Here is a 20,744-nt window from a genome sequence, read left to right as displayed (position 1 = left end):
GTTCTATGTTCTAACCCACCTCGGCCATGTTTCTCCGAGGTGAGGAATATACATCACGAGGAGGAGGGAAGGAACAGGAACATTTCCTTCTCTCGTCCCCACTCAACACGTGCTCGGGACTGAGAGAGAGAGAATGCAGCAGATACACACACTGGACATCTGAGAGCACCAGAAGACAAACAAAATTGCATTTATATAGCACCTTACTGATCTCAGGAAGTTCAAGGCACTTTCCCACCAATACTTTAAGTCACGATTCCGATATAGAAAATCTGGCAGCCAATTTGTCCACAGCAAGATCCCATAAACAGTAAGATGATAATGCCCAGGAAACCACATTGCTGACTGAGGGATAAACATTGGCCAGGTGACCGAGGGGACGTCTCTCATTCCTCTTTGATAGAGTACCACAGAATCTTGTCTGTCTGCTAGACAGGGCCTGGGTTTAATGTCTCATTTGAGAGATAACGGTCTGGATTCTCCGATTTCGAGGCCATATTCCGAGCATGTGTCTAGTCTCACGACCACCGATGCTCCGCCCGGTGGGGGGGGGGGGGAGCAGCCGCGCCATGTAAATCCGCTTTACCTGCAGATACAGACGGGCAATTGCCAGGTCCATGGCCGTGTATGATCACGCCGGTGAGCTGCGGCAGTTGCGCCGTAAAACATGGCAGATAGTGCCCCCTTAACCCCCCTCGCCACCCCCGGATCACCCCGGACTACCTCAAACCAATTCTCCCAGCCCTCCAGCCAGTGGAACGGACTCCCCCCCCCCCCCACAACCCCGACTGTGGCAGTGCAGGACACAGTCCGCAGCCGCCATGCAAGGTTGATGAAACCTCAGACCTCAAGTGATCCACGCCATCGGGAAGTCGGACCATCGGGGGAGGGGTACCGGGGGAGGAGCACCGGGGGAGGGGCATCGGGGGAGGGGCATCGGGGGAGGGGCATCGGGGGAGGAACATCGGGGAGGGGCATTGGGGGAGGGGCATCGGGGGAGGTGAATCGGGGAGGGGCATCGGGGGAGGGGCATCGGGGGAGGTGCATCGGGGGAGGGCCTTCAGGTGACGTCCTCAGGCCGTTCCAACAGCGTGCGACGTACTCAGCGATGACGCTGTTTTTGAAGGGGCGGAGCATCCGGAAAACTGCGTCGCCCCGATTTCACCGCCAAAACGGACTTTCCAGGGCAGCACGGTGCGTAGTGGTTAACAGTGCTGTCTCACGGCACCGAGGTCCCAGGTTCGATCCCGGCCCTGCGTCACTGTCCATGTGGAGTTTGCACATTCTCCCAGTGTTTGCATGGGTTTCGCCCCCACAACCCAAAGATGTGCAGGGTAGGTGGATAGGCCACACTAAATTGCCCCTTAATTGGAAAAGAATGATTTGGGTACTCTAAATTTAAAAGGGATTCTCCGGCCAATCACCCAATGCGATTTCAGCGTTGGCAATGGGAGAATCCAGCCCAACACCCTGGATAGTGCGGCACTCCCTCAGTCCGGTAACAGCGGAGATTTGTGCTTGGACCTGGAATGAGACTTGACCCTGCAACAAGAGGCTCGCTCTTTGGGGATTTACCGTCGCTCACGTTGTTTCCTACCTGCCTGGCAACAACATGGACGTCTAGGAGAGGAAAGCGGCGGCCGAAGATGTAGAAAGCGTGGTTCACCAGCATGCTTGAGCAGTGCTTGTTAGGCTCGGATTCTGGGTTCCACTCCACCTGGAGAAAAACAACAGCAGCTTCAGCAAAGCGAATCAGCGCTCTCCGTGTGATCAGACCCTCGCACACTCGCTTCAACTGACCTCCACCTGGAGTCTAAACCTTTGTAAAATCAGACTGATCCTGCCATTGGGTAATCCCCTCCACAGCTTCTCCAACCCTTTGGATCATCATGTGAATGCCAGCTCCTTGAAAAAGCTACCCAAATACTCACAGTCCACTACTCTTTCCCAAATGCCCTGCACATATTTTCCCAATTCCCTCATAAACGTTACACAAAATGCTCGCACCATCCTTCCAGGCAGAACATTCCGGGTCCCAACAACTCGCTGTGTCAAAGAAAAAAAATTCTCACTTCCCCCGCCGGAGATCTTTTTGCCACTCGTCATTAATCCGTGTCCTCTCGATGGTAACTTGTCACTGGGAAGAGTTGCTCTCCCTCTCTTTGACCAAAAATCCCAATAAATCTCCTCCACCTGAACCTTCCCTGCTTTTGAGAAACAGTTTTTGCATCATAACTGAAGCCAATCATACTGGTTGTTGTGTTATGTTGCTTCAGATAACACAGGCTGCTACTTGATGCAGTCTTAACTAAAGGATGCTCCAGACTCTGAAGTAAGTTCAACGTGTTTATTGAACTATTAACACAGTTCTCAAATGAGTTCGACTCTCTGCTATCTAACTGTAGTAACTCAGTCTAATTGTACCAGCTTGCTCTAAGCCACGTGCTGGGGTTGTGGTGATATGCATCACTGTAAATACACAAGGTGTTTATGTAAATACACGTAGACTAGCTAGACACTAGAGGGAGCACCAGAAACATGACACACAGACATTCAACCAATAGGTAAGTAAGATAGGACACAACCAATGGGCATTCAAGACACACACAGAGGTGACACTACCATAGGAGGGCATTACACCAACACATATATAAGGACACAGCACACATGATCTTCCTCTTTCCAGTGGAGACACTCAGTGAGTACACAGGGTTGTTTGAAACACATCACACCCACCACGTGGATTGTAGCAGACTGGTTAGTCAGTCTGAGCAGCTATAGCAGGATTAACAGGAGAGTCCAATCCAAGTAGGAGAATCATTAACAGCTATCTCCAAGTCTGAACCTTCCTTTGTCAGAGAGCACATCAAGGAAGCATCTTATGCTATGTCAAAAGCATAACAAAACAGGGGTGTGATGCGGCTAATCAACCCTGTCTAACTCTCTAGATGTCTGTCTGTGGAAAGAGGCAGGATGTGAGTGCCTCATCCATTTTATGGTGTTTATATCATGCCCCCTTGTGATGATGCCACCTCTTGAGTGCCCTGACTGCCCATTGGTTGTGTCCTATTCTGAGTTTTCATTGGTTGCATGTTTGCATATCATGACATCTCTTCTTTTTTTTTAAACGTATATACATGTGAATATGTCTGTCTAATGTGACTGACTGAGGAATACAGAACAGAACAAACAAAACAAATGCTCTTAAGTCCAGTCTCTGAGGCTTGCGTCTGATCCTCATCGACTGCCGGAGAAGTGGTTGAGGTAATGACGGTGTCTTAACAGGCGAGCGGGAGGCACGACTGGTGGCCTCATGGTTTGAGGTGTCTGGATGTGGCAATTCGACATGTGGAAATGGAGGGGAAAGTGGTTCTGGACAAGCAACTTTTCGCAGGGTCCTTCGATTCCTTCGCACAATGGAGCCATCAGCCATACGTATTACATAGGATTTGGGCGTGGCCTGTCGAACAACGACAGCCGGAGCAGACCACCCGCTATCCGGTATCTTGATCCTGACTGTGTCCGTCGGGGTAGCACGTCCAGATCGGTGGCATGTGCGTCATAGCCCTGCTTCTGGCTGTCGCGAAGCTGCTGCATCTTCTGCAGCACCAGGAGGTGATCAAGGTTGGGCAGGTGTATGGATCGAAGCGTCGTCCGCAGGTCCCTGTTCGTCAGCAGTTGAGGTGGCGACATGCCAGTGGACAAGGGAGTCGCCCGGTACGTAAGTAGTGCAAGGTGTATGTCGGAAGCGGAGTCCGAGGCCTTGCGGATGAGCTGCTTAATGATGTGCACCCCTTTTCCGACTTTGCCATTGGACTGCGGATAGTGCGGACTGGAGGTGACATGCCTGAAATTGTAGCTCTTGGCAAACGTGGACCATTCCCGACTGTGGAAGCACGGGGCCATTGTCGCTCATGACGGTGTTCGGGATGCCATGCCGTGAGAATGTCTCTTTACACTTTGATGACGGTCCGTGAGGTGAGGTCTGGCAGCTTCAGCATCTCAGGATAGTTCGAAAAGTAATCAATGATTGAGATATAGTCGCGACCTTTCACGTGGAATAGGTCAATGCCAACCTTGGACCACGGAGAGGTCTCTAGGTCATGTGGTTGGAGCGTCTCTTTGCTCTGCGCTGGTTGGAACCTCCTGACAGGTTTCGCAGTTCAGGACCATGTCCGTGATGTCCTGGTTGATGCCGGGCCAGTAGGCAGCTTGCCCAGCCCTGCGTCTGCACTTTTCTAAGCCCAGGTGTCCCTCATGAATCTGCCGCGGCACCATGTTCTGGAGACGTAGCGGGATGACTATCCTGTCCAGCTTGAGCAGGATGCCATCGATCAGCGTCAGGTCGTCCTTGACGTTGTAGAATTGAGGGCATTGCCCTTTCTGCCAGCCATTGCTGAGGTTGTGGATGACGCGCTGCAATAGGGGGTCTTTGGCTGTCTCTTCTCGGATGAGAACGATCTTCACATCTGTTGCTTGCACACAGTTGTACCTGCAATTCAATGTGCTGGATGATCTCAGTGGTTCACTGGGTGAGGTGGCGGAGCGAGACGATGCATCGGCGAGGATGAGCTCCTTGCCAGGTGTGTACACCAAATTGAAATCATACCTCCGGAGTTTGAGCCGAATTCTCTGCAAACGAGGCGTCATGTCGTTCAGGTCCTTTTGGATGATGTGGACCATGGGCCTAAAATCCATCTCAACGGTAAATGTTGGCAGGCCGTAGACATAATCATGAAATTTAAGGATGCCGGTGAGAAGACCTAAACACTCCTCAATCTGCGCATAGCTGGTCTCAGTGGGTGTCATTGCCCATGATGCGTATGCTACTGGTACCTAGGATGACGTGTCGTCTCTTTGAAGCAACACCGCCCCAATGCCATCCTGACTCACATCTGTGGATATCTTGGTCCCTCAGTCTGGGTCAAAGAATGCAAGAATGGGTGCAGTGGTGAGCTTGGCTTTCAGCTCCAGCCACTGTTCAGTGCTCCGCCTTCCACTCAAAGGCAGTTGATTTATTTTTACCAGGTTGCGTAGGGCCGTGGTGTGTGTGGCCAAATTCGGGATGAACTTGCCAAGGAAATTGACCATTCCCAGGAAGCGCAGGACTGCCTTGTTCTCGGGGACTTTCATTGCACCTGTTTAGCTTGAGGCCATGTTCATGTATGCGTCAGAATACTTTCTTGAGTCGCGACACATGTTCCTCTGGGGTTGTGGACCAGATTATGATATTGTCAACGTCGACACGGACCCCTCCTATTCCCTCCATCATCTGTTCCATGAAGCGATGGAAAATCTCTGAAGCCGAGATGATGCCAAATAGCATTCGGTTGTAGCAGAATCTGCCAAAAGGCGTGTTGAAGATGCAGAGCCTTCTGCTGGATTCATCAAGTTGGATTTGCCAAAATCCTTGGGGTGCGTCCAATTTTGTGAAGAAGCGCGCGTGTGCATCTCACTCGTGATTTCTTCCCTCTTTGGGATGGGGTAGTGTTCCCGCATAATGTTTTTGTTTAGATCCTTGGGGTCAATGCAGATGCGTAGGGCCCCCGAAGGCTTCTTTACGCACACCATCGAGCTGACCCAGTTGGTTAGTTTAGTGACCTTGGAGATGATGCCCTTTTGTTGGAGACTCGTGAGCTCTGCCTTCAGACACTCTCTCAGTGGAGCAGGGATACGTCGTGGTGCGTGAACCACTGGCTTGGTAACAGGCCACATTCGAATCTTGTACTCATACAGCAGCGTGCCCAGCCTGCTAAATACATCTGGGTACTGGGTTAGGATGTCGTTGATGCTGGCCTGAAGATCCGAATGGGACAGCATCTTGGTGTAGACCCTTTGAATGAGATTCAGTTGCTGGCAGGGTGGGCACCTAGCAGGGACGCCCTGTCTGGTTTAACAATCTCGAAGCATAAGCTTGCTTGTGTGTGTCGGCTGGACACCTGCAGATGGCAGGACCCCCAGTGCCTTGATTGTGTTTCCATTGTAGTCCAGGAGTTTGCAGGCAGCTGGAAGGATTGTGGGGGCTTCTTGATTCTCTTGGAAGTCCATCTGCAAAATCAAGATGGCGGAGGCACCTGTGTCCAGTTTGAACTGGATGGGGTAGTGTTTGACCTTCACCACTGCATGCTCGGAATCCACGGCCAGGATTGATTGGACTCACGATGTGTCCGGTGCGGCATATTCGCACTTTGTAATAATGCCCACTCGGTAAGTGTTGTCCAGGTATCCATCATCTGGGTCCGTCGCACTGCCTGGATCAGAGTCATGCATTCGGTGTTGCACACTTCTGATGCGCCGCTGTCGGAATTGGGAATGCTGGCTCCTGACAGTTGGTGAAGATCTGCACAGGGCTGCATAGTGGTTTGGTTTCCCACAGTTTAAAGAGTGTTTGCCTCTTGCAGGGCAATTGTTTTTTTTTAAATGGGCAGTGCCGCAGTTCGCACACGTCATGCCGCTCAGTGCGTTGTTGCGCGGTGCGGTTCTCGGACGTTTGCACCTGGGCAATGCGGTTTTCGGCCTCTTCGTGTTCCCGTTCACATTGCGCATGCGTCGGACCCCGGGAAGAGCGCGCGAAATGGCCGCTTTCGCCATTGTGGAGGCGCTGCATCCGGGAGATGACCCGAACACTCTCCATCTCGTGGAAGGCTTGTTTTTCACTTTCTGCCGTTTTGTACTGTGAATAGCGATTTTAAGAGTGCTCGTGCACAGTACACTTTTCAATCGCGACTGGCAGGGTCATGTGCTTGATTTTCAACAATTGCTCTCGCAGAAGATCAGAGTGGACTCCAAAAACGATTTGTTCTCTGATCATGGAGTCAGTGATATCACCGAAGTTGCAGGATTGCGCTAGCAGTCTAAGGTTAGTCAGGTAGGAGTTGAAGGACTCATCTCTACCTTGCATCCTCTGCTTGAAGATGCAGCGCTCGAAGATTTTGTTGGTGTCCACCTCACAGTAGCTGTCGAATTTGTCCAGGATGCTTTGGCACTTTGTTTTGTCCTGCCCTTCGGAAAAGTGAAAGGAGTTAAAGATCTCTATCGCATGGTCACCTGCAGTGGTGAGTAGAAGAGCAATCTTCCGAGCATCGGTCGCGCCATTGAGGTCAGATGCTTCCATGTATATTTGAAATTTATGCTGGAATGATCACCAGTTTGCACTAAGATTGCCGGTGGTTCTGAGCTGACGAGGAGCCTGAATCTTGTCCATTGTGCCCGTATGCTGGTTGTCACGTATCTTGCTGAGTTGAACTAAATAGGTTGAACAGTCACGCCTGGTACCATGTTGTGTTATGCTGCTTCAGATAACACAGGCTGCTACTTGGTGCAGTCTTAACTAAAGGATGCTCCAGTCTCTGAAATGAGTTCAACGTGTTTATTGAACTATTAACACAGTTCTCAACTCTCTGCTAATCTAACTGTAGTAACTCAGTCTAACTATACCAGCTTGCTCTAAGCCACGTGCTGGGGTGTGATGCTGCTGATCAACCCTGTCTAACTCTCAAGATGTCTGTCTGTGGAAAAGGCAGGGTGTGAGTGCCTCATTCCTTTTATAGTGTTTATGTCAAGGCCCCTTGTGGTGATGCCACCTCTGAGTGTCCTGACTGCCCATTGGTTGTGTCCTATTCTGAGTGTTCATTGGTTGCATGTTTGCCTATCATGACACCGGTATCATTCAGCTAAGTCATTCTGGTTTTGAACACAGTATCCCAACTGAGGCCTAAGCAACCACTTGTACATGTTCAACACTGGTGGGCATGATTACCCTTTAAACAGGATCATTCAACTAAAGACAGTAATAGTCGGTCTGATCATTTCCTTCATTTCTTTTCCATTCTTTCATTTGGACCTCACTGGCTGGGCCAGGGTTTATTAACCATCCCCAATTGTCCTTGAGGGTGGTGGTGCGTTCTTGAACCACAACGACCTAATTATTGAAAAATCTTTAATACCAAACACCAGAGAACTGAAGAGTAGCCTCATGTCTGACACTTAAATAAGGATGACTTCTCCAAACCGAACCTCTCTTCAGCTCTGAAGATGAGTCACCCGGACTCGGAATTCTAACTCTGTTTCTCTCTCCCCAGATGCTGTCATGTCTGCTGAGTTTATTTCGCACTTTCAGTTTTTGCTTCTACAGTTAGTGTTCAGCTGCTCAGCTCCGTCATCGTGTGTCACAAGCTCACACAGGGCCACCTCTCCCTCAGGACACCATTTCAATCTCCCTCTCCTATTATCCTCTCCCGCCCGGACAAATCCCAGTCAGAGTCCCAATTCTCCATCAGCCTGAGGAATACGAAACGAGGAATCCCACTGGGCACTTTGTCATTCCAAATGAACCTAATCCCAATAAAAAGCCCAAGGAACAGAAATGCCTTCCCCACTGCCCCTTACCTTCCAGTCGTGCTGTGCAAAGCCCCAGAGTCTGGCCCTGGTGTATCGGAGGTCAGAGCCGCTCAGCATGCTGGGCGTGTGGAGGTGGGACAGGTGGGCAATGTCAGCTGCATTCTCCGGAATTTCCTGTCACAGAAACACAGCCCCATTAATCGTTGGAGATTCTCATAAGTTATCGGCAGACACATGGTCCAGGTAGCAGCAGCTACACCTGGAAACCACAGACCTCAGCCCTTTCACACCAATAGTCTCCAGCCCAGTGGCCGAGTGGTATTGTCACTGGGCTAATAGTCCAGAGACCCAGGTTAATGCTCAGGTTCGAATCCCACTGTGAATGGTGAAATGTTAATTCAATTTTTTTTAAAACTCAATCATCGTAAAAACCCATCTGTTCACGGACGTCCTTCAGGGAAGGAGATCTACTGTCCTTACCCGGACTGGCCTGCATGTGGCTTCAGACCCACAACAATGTGCTTGACTCTTAAATGCCCCCTCAAGGACTATTAGGAATGGGCAACGAGTGGTGGCCCAGCCGGTGATGCCCATATCTCATGACAGGGTCCCAGGTTCGATTCCCAGCTTGAATCACTCTCTGTGCGGAGTCTGCACATTCTCCCCATGTCTGTGTGGGTTTCCTCCGGGTGCTCCGGTTTCCTCCCACATGTCACAAAAGACGTGCTGTTAGGTGAATTGAACATTCTGAATTCTCCCCCTGTGTACCCGAACAGACACCGGAATGTGGCTTTTCACGGTAATGTCATTGCAGTGTTCATGAAAGCCTACTTGCGACAATAAAGATTTTTTTTTAAATAAAGAAATAATTTTTAACAAAACCTATTTAGGTATCAAGTGTGAGAAGGAGCTGAGGGAAAGTACCTTTATGCAGTGGCTGTTGGGTCATGGCGTGCTTAGCAACCGGGAGTGTTTGAGGCATCTGTAAGGGAACGTAGGCAAACGCAGGGCCGTTTTGAACAGCTCCCAACAAACAGCTGGCAAAGATAGATGGGCTGAATGGCCTCTGTGCTGTAATCCTCTAAGAATATGAAGCAAACTGGAGTACAAAATAATCCAGAATACAATTGCACACACTCTTGTGGAAGAATGGATGGTGTGTTACACTGAAAAGAATTAATCGAAAAGGTATTCAATGTTGTTCTGCGTTTTGCTGGTCCCAAAAGTAATCCCGGCTGGATTTGAATTAAATTGTGTTGTTAGGTAACCAGAAGCTAAAGCACTTTCTCGAAACAATCGCATTTGTGTTCCTGATTATCAGGTTTGCGCAGCCCGTGGCATTATCGTCAAATTAACTCTAATCTCTTTCATCACTTTCCATCAGCTCCAGGCAAACACTCTCTGCCGCTCCTACCTGGATGTGACAATTGACGTGATGCTCCGTCCTCCCACGGTACACCCACTCTCCGGTTTGGATCTCCTCCTGTTCCGGAATACTCCAACTCGGGTCAATGCCATCACAGTGAAACCACACAAACACGGCACAGTTCAGCTCGCATGAGGGCCACGTCTTAATCTTGGCAAATTCTGGCACTGGGTGAGAGAAGGAGATACAAGCAGCTCAGGGCACTTTGTTACCCATCTTTAAACCTACTGCCACCTCCCTTCGGCCAATACAGATACACATCCCCAAATACTGTCCCATCCAGAGCTCTATTACATAGACACCCCTTCCCCAAATACTGTCCCATCCAGAGCTCCATTACATAGACACCCCTTCCCCAAATACTGTCCCATCCAGAGCTCCACCACATACACACCCCTTCCGCAAATACTGTCCCATCCAGAGCTCCACCACATGCAGACCCCTCCCCAAATACTCTCCATTCCAGAGCTCCATTACACAGACACCCCTCCTCAAATACTGCCCCATCCGAGCTCCACCACATACAGACCCCTTCCCCAAACACTGTCCCATCCGGAGCTCCATTACATACAGACCCCCTACCCAAATACTGTCCCATCAAGAGTTCCACCTTATGCAGACCCCACCCCAAATACTGTCCCATCCAGAGCTCCACCACATGCAGACCGCTGCACAAATACTGTCCCATCCAGAGCTCCATTACATAGACGCCCCTTCCCCAAATACTGTCCCATCCGAGCACCATTACATGCAGACCCCCTCCCCAAATACTGTCCCATCCGAGCACCATTACATACAGACCCCCTCCCCAAATACTGTCCCATCCAGAGCTCCATTACATAGACACCCCTTCCCCAAATACTGTCCCATCCGAGCACCATTACATACAGACCCCTCCCCAAATACAGTCCTATCCACAGCTCCACCACATACAGACCCCTCCCCAAATACTGTCCTATCCACAGCTCCACCACATACAGACCCCTCCCCAAATACTGTCCCATCCAGAGCTCCACCACATACAGACCGCTCCCCAAATACTGTCCCATCCAGAGCTCTATTACATAGACACCCCTCCCCAAATACTGTCCCATCCAGAGCTCCATTACATACAGACCCCTCCCCAAATACTGTCCCATCCAGAGCTCCATTACATACAGACCCCTCCCCAAATACTGTCCCATCCAGAGATCTACCACTAACAGACCCCCTTCCCAAATACTGTCCCATCCAGAGCTCCATTACATACAGACCCTTCCCCAAATACTGTCCCATCCCGAGCACCATTACATACAGACCCCTCCCCAAATCCTGTCCCATCCCGAGCACCATTAAATACAGACCACTCCCCAAATACTGTCCCATCCCGAGCTCCATTACATACAGACCCCTCCCCAAATACTGTCCCATCCCGAGCTCCATTACATACAGACCCTTCCCCAAATACTGCCCCATCCAGAGCTCCATTACATAGACACCCCTCCCCAAATACTGTCCCATCCCGAGAACCATTACATAGACACCCCTCCCCAAATACTGTCCCATCCCGAGAACCATTACATAGACATCCCTCCCCAAATACTGTCCTATCCAGAGCTCCACCACATACAGACCGCTGCGCAAATACTGTCCCATCCAGAGCTCCAGTACATAGACACCCCTCCCCAAATACTGTCCCATCCAGAGCTCCATTACATACAGACCCCTCCCCAAATACTGTCCCATCCAGAGCTCCATTACATACAGACCCCTCCCCAAATACTGTCCCATCCAGAGCTCCATTACATACAGACCCCTCCCCAAATACTGCCCCATCCCGAGAACCATTACATAGACACCCCCTCCCCAAATACTGTCCCATCCAGAGCTCCAGTACATACACACCCCTCCCCAAATACTGTCCCATCCCGAGAACCATTACATAGACACCCCCTCCCCAAATACTGTCCCATCCAGAGCTCCAGTACATAGACACCCCTCCCCAAATACTGTCCCATCCAGAGCTCCAGTACATACACACCCCTCCCCAAATACTGTCCCATCCCGAGAACCATTACATAGACACCCCCTCCACAAATACTGTCCCATCCAGAGCTCCAGTACATAGACACCCCTCCCCAAATACTGTCCCATCCAGAGCTGCACCACATACAGACCCCTCCCCAAATACTGTCCCACCCAGAGCTGCACCACATACAGACCCCTCCCCAAATACTGCCCCATCCAGAGCTCCACCACATACAGACCGCTCCGCAAATACTGTCCCATCCAGAGCTCCAGTACATAGACACCCCTCCCCAAATACTGTCCCATCCAGAGCTCCACCATATACAGACCCCTCCCCAAATACTGTCCCATCCAGAGCTGCACCACATACAGACCCCTCCCCAAATACTGTCCCACCCAGAGCTGCACCACATACGGACCCCTCCCCAAATACTGCCCCATCCAGAGCTCCATTACACACAGACCCCCTCCCCAAATACTGTCCCATCCGAGCTCCATTACATAGACACCCCTCCCCAAATACTGCCCCATCCCGAGCTCCATTACATACAGACCCCCTCCCCAAATACTACCCCATCCAGAGCTCCACCACACACAGACCCCCTACCCAAATACTGTCCCATCCAGAGCTCCATTACAGACACACCCCTCCCCAAATACTGTCCCATCCGAGCTCCGCCACATACAGACCCCTCCCCAAATACTGTCCTATCCACAGCTCCACCACATACAGACCCCTCCCCAAATACTGTCCCATCCAGAGCTCCACCACATACAGACCCCTCCCCAAATACTGTCCCATCCAGAGCTCCACCACATACAGACCGCTCCCCAAATACTGTCCCATCCAGAGCTCTATTACATAGACACCCCTCCCCAAATACTATCCCATCCAGAGCTCCATTACATACAGACCCCTCCCCAAATACTGTCCCATCCAGAGTTCCATTACATACTGCACCTCCCCAAATACTGTCCCATCCAGAGATCTATCACATACAGACCCCCTCCCCAAATACTGTCCCATCCAGAGCTCCATTACATAGACACCCCTTCCCCAAATACTGGCCCATCCCGGGCTCCATTACATACAGACCCCCTACCCAAATACTGCCCCATCCAGAGCTCCATTACATAGACACCCCTCCCCAAATACTGTCCCATCCCGAGAACCATTACATAGACACCCCTCCCCAAATACTGTCCCATCCAGAGCTCCATTACACACAGACCCCCTCCCCAAATACTGTCCCATCCAGAGCTCCATTACATACAGACCCCCTCCCCAAATACTGTCCTATCCAGAGCTCCACCACATACAGACCGTTCCCCAAATACTGTCCCATCCAGAGCTCCACCACATACAGACCCTCCCCAAATACTGTCCCATCCAGAGCTCCATTACATACAGACCCCCTCCCCAAATACTGTCCCATCCAGAGCTCCACCACATACAGACCCTCCCCAAATACTGTCCCATCTAGATCTCCACCACATACAGACCCCTCCCCAAATACTGTCCAATCCAGACGTCCACCACATACAGACACCCCTCCCCAAATACTGTCCCATCCAGAGCTCCATTACATACAGACCCTCCCCAAATACTGTCCCATCCAGAGCTCCATTACATACAGACCCTCCCCAAATACTGTCCCATCCAGAGCTCCAATACATACAGACCCCCTCCCCAAATACTGTCCCATCCAGAGCTCCATTACATACAGACCCCTCCCCAAATACTGTCCCATCCAGAGCTCCATTACATAGACACCCCTCCCCAAATACTGTCCCATACACAGATCCACTACATACAGACCCCTCCCCAAATACTGCCCCATCCACAGCTCCACCACATACAGACCCCTCCCCAAATACTGTCCCATCCACAGCTCCACCACATACAGACCCCTCCCCAAATACTGTCCCATCAAGAGCTCTACCACATACAGACCCCTCCCAAAATCCTGTCCCATCCAGAGCTCCACCACATACAGACCCCTCCCCAAATGCTGCCCCATCCGAGCTCCATTACAAAGACACCCCTTCCCAAATACTGTCCCATCCCGAGCTTCATTACATACAGACCCCTCCCCAAATAATGTCCCATCCCGAGCACCATTACATACAGACCCCTCCCCAAAAACTCTCCAATCCAGAGCTCCATTACATACAGACCCCTCCCCAAATACTGTCCCATACTGAGCTTCACTACATACCAATCACTTCAAACTTTCTAATATCAAATAAAATCCAAAATTCATATCCCACTTTTATATCTTGCAGTTTCACCCCTCTCCCCAATTTCCTGCATCCAGATACCACCCCCCCCCCCCCCCCCCCCCCCCCCCCCCCCCCCCCACCCCCATTCTGGGACACAGCCCCATTCTTCCGAATCTCGAATATGTCTGTCACTGAATTCAAGTCCGTCTCAAACTGCCTTCCACATTGTTCACCAGCCCGTCCTCACCACCCCCTCCTGCTGCCCCAACCTGATCACAGGCACACCCCCGTCTGAATCGCCGCAGCCCCTACCTTTCTCTGCATACGGAATCTTGATGCATTTGCCGTCTTCACCACGGAACTGCCAGCCATGGAAGGGGCACTCGATGCAGTTGCCCATCACTCGGCCCCCCACGGCCAGGTTAGCGCCCAGGTGAGGGCAGTAGGCATCAACGACATAGGCCTGTCCATCCTGTCCACGATACACTGCAACCTGCTCCCCTGTGAAACAGACAGAGAGACATCAATACAACCAGCTCAACACAGGCCGGACAAGCACAGGCTGAAACCCAGGGAGAGTCAAACCCCAGAGAGGAGTCAGAGGCCCAGGAAGGCAAAGTCTTCCCAAGGTTTCCTTCATTTCCATCGCCTCTCCTCCTTCCCGCTCCCACCCTGTCCCCAGAGTAGGGGTACCATCCCACCCTCAATATAATCGCAGCATCCGTAAAGCAGAAAGAGAGCACATTGGCACAGTGAGATTCATTCGTCACAATACCAATCAATACCTCTATTTAATCGAGTGATGTCTATGAAATAATGCTGTCAAAATTAAATTGGGTCCAATTGGTACAGGAAGTTAATAGCTTTTCATCTAACCCTGTGTGGTAACTGTCCTGGGAGTGTTTGATGGGGACAGTGTAGAGGGAGCTTTACTCTGTATCTAACCCCGTGCTGTACCTGTCCTGGGAGTGTTTGATGGAGTCAGTGTAGAGGGAGATTTACTGTGTATCTAACCCCGTGCTGTACCTGTCCTAGGAGTGTTTGATGGGGACAGTGCAGAGGGAGCTTTACTCTGTATCTAACCCCCTGCTGTACCTGTCCTGGGAGTGTTTGATGGGGACAGTTGTCATGTGAGAGTATCTTGAACAAATGGGTGTTTATCAAATAGCTGCAGTTATGTCAGAGCGTGGGTGGAGCTGGGCTTTCTGACTGTTTTTACATTCGTTTTTGAGCTGGCAGCTACAGCGTGTGCTTAGTTTCGTTTTCAGAGTTAGAGCTGCATCCAACCAAACAAGGTGTAATTTTGATCTCTCTGCATGTGAAGAACATCTTCAGATCACTTGCTAATTTAAAAGTGATAACTGCTCTCAGTAGAGAATTTAAATCTGCTGTCTTTGTTAAAGTGGGCATTTGTCTTATGGATGTTGCGAGGAAAGATTAAGGGTTACTTATAGAGTACTGTATTCTTTGGGGGGAGTATTTGAATTGATAGTTGCCAAGATGTTTACTGTGTGTTTATATAATGTTAACTGGATTCATAGAATAAACTATTTTTGTTTTAAAGGTACTTTAGATCTCTGTTGCATTACACCTGTAGAGTGGGCCCTTGTGCTCCCTATAACCAAAATCTATTAAAAATGGTGTGTCAGGTGAACTCCATGATACACTTTGGGATTCTCTGAACCCTGGCCCGTTACACAGTGTAGAGGGAGCTTTACTCTGTATCTAACAGAGCTGTACCTGTCCTGGGAGTGTTTGATGGGGACAGTGTAGAGGGAGTGTTACTCTGTATCTAACCCCGTGCTGTACCTGTCCTGGGAGTGTTTGATGGGGACAGTGTAGAGGGAGCTTTACTCTGTATCCAACCCCCTGCTGTGCCTGTCCTGGGAGTGTTTGATGGGGACAGTGCGGAGGGAGCTTTACTCTGTATCTAACCCTGTGCTGTACCTGTCTTGGGAGTGTTGGATGGGGACAGTGTAGAGGGAGTGTTACTCTGTATCTAACCCCCTGCTGTACCTGTCCTGGGAGTGTTGGATGGGGACAGTGTAGAGGAAGCTTTACTCTGCAACTAACCCCCTGCTGTACCTGTCCTGGGAGTGTTTGATGGGGACAGTGTAGAGGGAGCTTTACTCTGTATCTAACCCCGTGCTGTACCTGTCCTGGGAGTGTTTGATGGGGACAGTGCAGAGGGAGCTTTACTCTGTATCTAACCCCGTGCTGTACCTGTCCTGGGAGTGTTTGATGGGGGTGTTTAATTTCTACAGCATTATTTCTTTATTAGTACTGATTTCTTTACATTCCTCATCCTTGCTGGACCCTCTTATTTTTTGTGTCGTTATCTTGTAAAGACAGATACAAACCTTTTCCCCTCCCCCACCAGCACAGAATCGAGTCAGGAATGGGTAAAATGTGGCTCATTGAACTGGAATGTCAAACCCACCCTCCATTCCCAAACCACTCCATCTTCCCCTCGTCAGGAAATGTGTTGGGCTACAACCCCACATGCCTGTCCTTGGGCATCAGGGTCGCTTTTGTCAAAACCTCAGGGAAGTTTCAATTCCACACCATTGTCGTCACAGTGGAAGAAGTCTGTGGGAACCCCACCAGGTAAAGCCAGTCCGTCAACCAAGGCGTTGGCCTGCTATCGAGTCAGGAACATTTTGAGAGGCAAGTTTAAAATCTTTTGCAAATTCCTCTTCTCATGCCTTGGAACGCTGTTGGCGCATCACCTGAAGGCCCTCCCCTGATGCTCCGTCACCGATGGGCCAAGTTCCTAACCACACGGTTGGCTTGTGGTCTGAGCAGTCGGGAACCCGGCGTAGCAGCTGCGGACTGTGACCAGCACCGCCACACTCGGCCGGAAGCCGTGCTGCTGGGCAGTGGGACTTCTGGCAGGGCTGGGAGGGCTGGTGGGGGGTGGCCAGGGGGTAGCCTGTTGGGCTGTATTTGGCAGGTCGGGTCCACACACACGGCGCCATGTGTACATCGCCCTGCACATGCGTGGCCACGGACCTGGCTATTCTTGGTGTGTACTAGCCCCTCACCAGTCCGGGAATCGATGATGATTAGGCGCCGAATTTGGCATCGTAAAACACCTGCAAATTCTCCATTTTGGCTGGCACCTAGCCGCTAAAACAGAGAATCCAGTCCAGTGTCTTTGAAAATTACTGTGAGAAATAACTTCAGTTTACAACTACAAACTCAGCCATTCATAGTATCAATAATTAAAACTACAATCCTCTTAGCACTTCTTATTCTTGTCCAAATAAACAAACAGGCATTGAAAACTCACAAAGAAATAATAACTTATTACAACCTCGTAAAAGTAGCAATCAGCCAAACTTGACATTCCCCTTCAAGGGGAACATTACCTACAAGGCTGAGTCTATGAACCATTCCTGGAGCCCAGCCAAGCTTACAGAGACTGTCTGCAAAACATGACAACAGAAGCAACCTTTTTACCAGGAGGCCACATACAAATACTTGGCGGAACTCCAAGAACAGCCACTGGAGTTGGCTCAGCAAGAGTCGGTTTACACAGCTCAAGGAAATATGTTGGCTTTCGTTGATTGACAGCTTTATAAGCCATCCTTTGTCTGGTGTGGTATTTCAGTAATTGTTTGTGCATTTGCATAATGTTAAGAGGATTAAAGCTTTGGCATGATGAATGGCTTATAATTGATCAATACTTTAAAAGTTTGCAAGATGGACAGTTGTTTTTGTGAAACAATTTTGAAAGCTCTTTGCTTATTACATTAGTTTCAGGAGCATTTCAAAGACTTGCGAGAGATTTCAATGTCTCAAATGCCCTATACGTAGTGGATGCTGGGAGATTGATTATGGAAGATGAATTGGGTGGGCATGGGTAATGGAAAAGGTATGGAAGGGGCATGGGGGATGGAGGGAGCATCAAGGAGATATGAAGGAACATGGAGGGGGCATGGGTTTGGGGCAGTACGGAGAGTGAGGGGTGAGGGGGCCTGAGAACCACACACAGGATGGGAACATTGTCCCAGCCAACCAAGGTGTGCCTTCTAAACAGCCCCCTACTCCAGCCCCATGCCTCAGGCCTGCCCATGGAGGTGGCAGACCCAAAGCTTGCCAACATGTTACACAGAGTCAAAAATATACTGGGAGTGGGAAGACTTGATGGGATTGTGATCACAAAACAGGGAAATGCCACGGTTCCCCACATCGAAAGGGAAGACTGAAGCCAAATTATTTGTTTAATGTTGATTCCATTTCTGTATTGCACTTTAGAATTTAACCATCGAACTATAGAATCCTGACAGTGCAGAAGGAGGCCATTTGGCCCATCGAGTCTGCACCGACCCTCTGAAAGAGCTCCCTACTGAGGTTCACCACCCCAACCTATCTCCGTAACCCCACCTAGCCTACGGGTCAATTTTCTCATGGCGAATCCACCCAACCTGTACATCTTTGGACTGTGGGAGGAAACCGGAGCACCCGGAGGAAACCCGTGCAGGGAAGAAAGTGCAAACTCCACACAGACAGTCAGCCAAGGCTGGAATTGAACCAGGGTCTCTGGCGCTGTGAGGCAGCTAAGCACCATCTCAGCCTCGAAGGGGCCCACAATTAGTTCCACTAATCACATCCTAATTACATACTTCTCTGTTTTTAATGTCTCTTATTAGCTAACTCTCATATCCAACGTTTGCTTGCCTCATTGATTTCTTTGTCAATCACGACTGAGTTAAGGGCAGCACGGTAGCATTGTGGATAGCACAATCGCTTCACAGCTCCAGGGTCCCAGGTTCGATTCCGGCTTGGGTCACTGTCTGTGCGGAGTCTGCACATCCTCCCCGTGTGTGCGTAGGTTTCCTCTGGATGCTCCGGTTTCCTCCCACAGTCCAAAGATGTGCAGGTTAGGTGGATTGGCCATGCTAAATTGCCCTTAGTGTCCAAAATTGCCCTTAGTGTTGGGTGGGGTTACTGGGTTATGGGGATAGGGTGGAGGTGTTAACCTTGTGTAGGGTGCTCTTTCCAGGATCCGGTGCAGACTCTATAGGCAGAATGGCCTCCTTCTGCACTGTAAATTCTATGTCTATGAATTCCACAATTTTCCCAATGCTGAGGGCTACGTCTCTTTGTGGCAACTTTATAAGCCTCCTCTTTTAATCTTACACCATCTTTCACTCCTCGTTATCCACAGTTTGACCATGTTTTGTGGGGGCTTTTTATGCCTTAGGAATGCGCATTTGTTGCAATTTATACGCTGATTGTTAAAATGCTAGCCATTGCCTGTACATCATCATAATAACATTTGAGTGTTGTCTCCCACATTACCTTGGTCAACACGCCCCTCATATCAATCTTGTTTAACTTTGTTTAGCTTTAAGATCCAAGCTTTCAAGGTAACTAAATGATTTTTAAACTTAATGTATAATCGCTCACATTATGACCATTCTTCTGCCACGACAAAAGGATCTGTTTCTCATGGCACGATAGTGGATCCAGAATTATTATTAGTTCCTCCATATATTGACCCAGAAAACTGCCACACATATTCCATGAGCTCATATGCCCCATCATAACTGCAGGTTTAGTTTGACAAATCAAAGTAAAGATTTAAACCCCTATGCTTGCTTATATTCCACTCGTAGGATGCGTCTGATTTATATTCTACCCTACCTTACAACTACTGTTAGAGAAATTATCAAGTGCTTTTTGCCCCTTCAACAGCATATCTCAGCAATACTCAAGTTCTGTGCTACCAAACGACTATTCTCCAATTGTGAGTAACTCTTCGAAAAGTTAGGCATCCTGCACTATTTAGTTCCCAATCTGAATCACTTGGCTGCCCCATCTCTGTGTGTGGCCCCATTACATGTTTTGCAAAGCAGGATCGGGCATTCACCACCAGAGGGAGCGCTGGCCCAGGAGTGAAGGAGCAGGCTATAAAGTGCCGGCGGTAAAGGAATTTATCTTCAATTAGGACTCCTTGTCACGTTTTAACCAGTGGCACAGTCTGAATGTGACCCGGTGTCCACCACCCAGCATCCAACAGCATCCTGATATGAGGCCCAGAGACAGGCAGAGGAACATCTCTGCAATGGGATATCCCGGGATCTTCAGGCGAGACAGGGAAGGGAGTAAAAGAGGAGGATTGTCTCAATTTTCACCAGGGGATCAATTACAGCAGTAAGGAGGGACAAGAACTTAACATAAAACAGTACAACACAGAACAGGCCCTTCGGCCCTCAATGTTGTGCCGAGCATTGTCCGAAACCAAGATCAAGCTATCCCACTCCCTGTCATTCTGGTGTGCTCCATGTGCCTATCCAATAACCGCTTGAAAGTTCCTAAAGTGTCCGACTCTACTATCACAGCAGGCAGTCCATTCCACACCCTAACCACGCTCTGAGTAAAGAACCTACCTCGGACATCCCTCCTATATCTCCCACCTTGAATCTTATAGTTATGCCCCCTTGTAACAGCTACATCCACCCGAGGAAGTAGTCTCTGAACGTCCACTCTATCTATCCCGTCATAATCTTATAAACCTCTATTGTTGCCTCTCATCCTGCTCCGCTCCAAAGAGAAAAGCCCTAGCTCCCTCAACCTTTCCTCAGAAGACCTATCCTGCAAACCAGGCAGCATCCTGGTAAATCTCCTTTGCACCCTTTCCAATGCTTCCACATCCTTCCTATAATGAGGTGACCAGAACTGCACACAATACTCCAAATGTGGTCTCACCAGGGTCCTGTACAGTTGCAGCATAACCCCG

General features: G+C 49.8%; 1 protein-coding gene across 10 annotated transcripts in view; it reads right to left on the bottom strand.

The window, feature by feature from the left end:
* The window catches only part of zgc:92275 (uncharacterized protein LOC436885 homolog), a 137,756-nt gene that overhangs the window by 36,631 nt on the left and 80,381 nt on the right, over positions 1–20,744 (bottom strand). For 9 of the 10 annotated variants that reach the window (XM_038782451.1, XM_038782455.1, XM_038782450.1 and 6 more), the window contains exons 2-5: positions 14,309–14,497; positions 9,755–9,933; positions 8,389–8,514; positions 1,598–1,717 (exon numbers count right to left, since the gene is read on the bottom strand). In XM_038782451.1, the coding sequence (XP_038638379.1) occupies positions 1,598–1,717; positions 8,389–8,514; positions 9,755–9,933; positions 14,309–14,497 (614 nt within the window). The remainder of the gene's footprint in view (positions 1–1,597; positions 1,718–8,388; positions 8,515–9,754; positions 9,934–14,308; positions 14,498–20,744) is intronic. The other variant, XM_038782459.1, reaches the window with a different exon arrangement.

Source organism: Scyliorhinus canicula, chromosome 21 (assembly GCF_902713615.1).
Source record: "Scyliorhinus canicula chromosome 21, sScyCan1.1, whole genome shotgun sequence".
Taxonomy (NCBI): domain Eukaryota; kingdom Metazoa; phylum Chordata; class Chondrichthyes; order Carcharhiniformes; family Scyliorhinidae; genus Scyliorhinus; species Scyliorhinus canicula.
The sequence above is the reverse complement of the archived record's forward strand: the minus strand, read 5'-3'. Positions and strand labels throughout refer to the sequence as shown.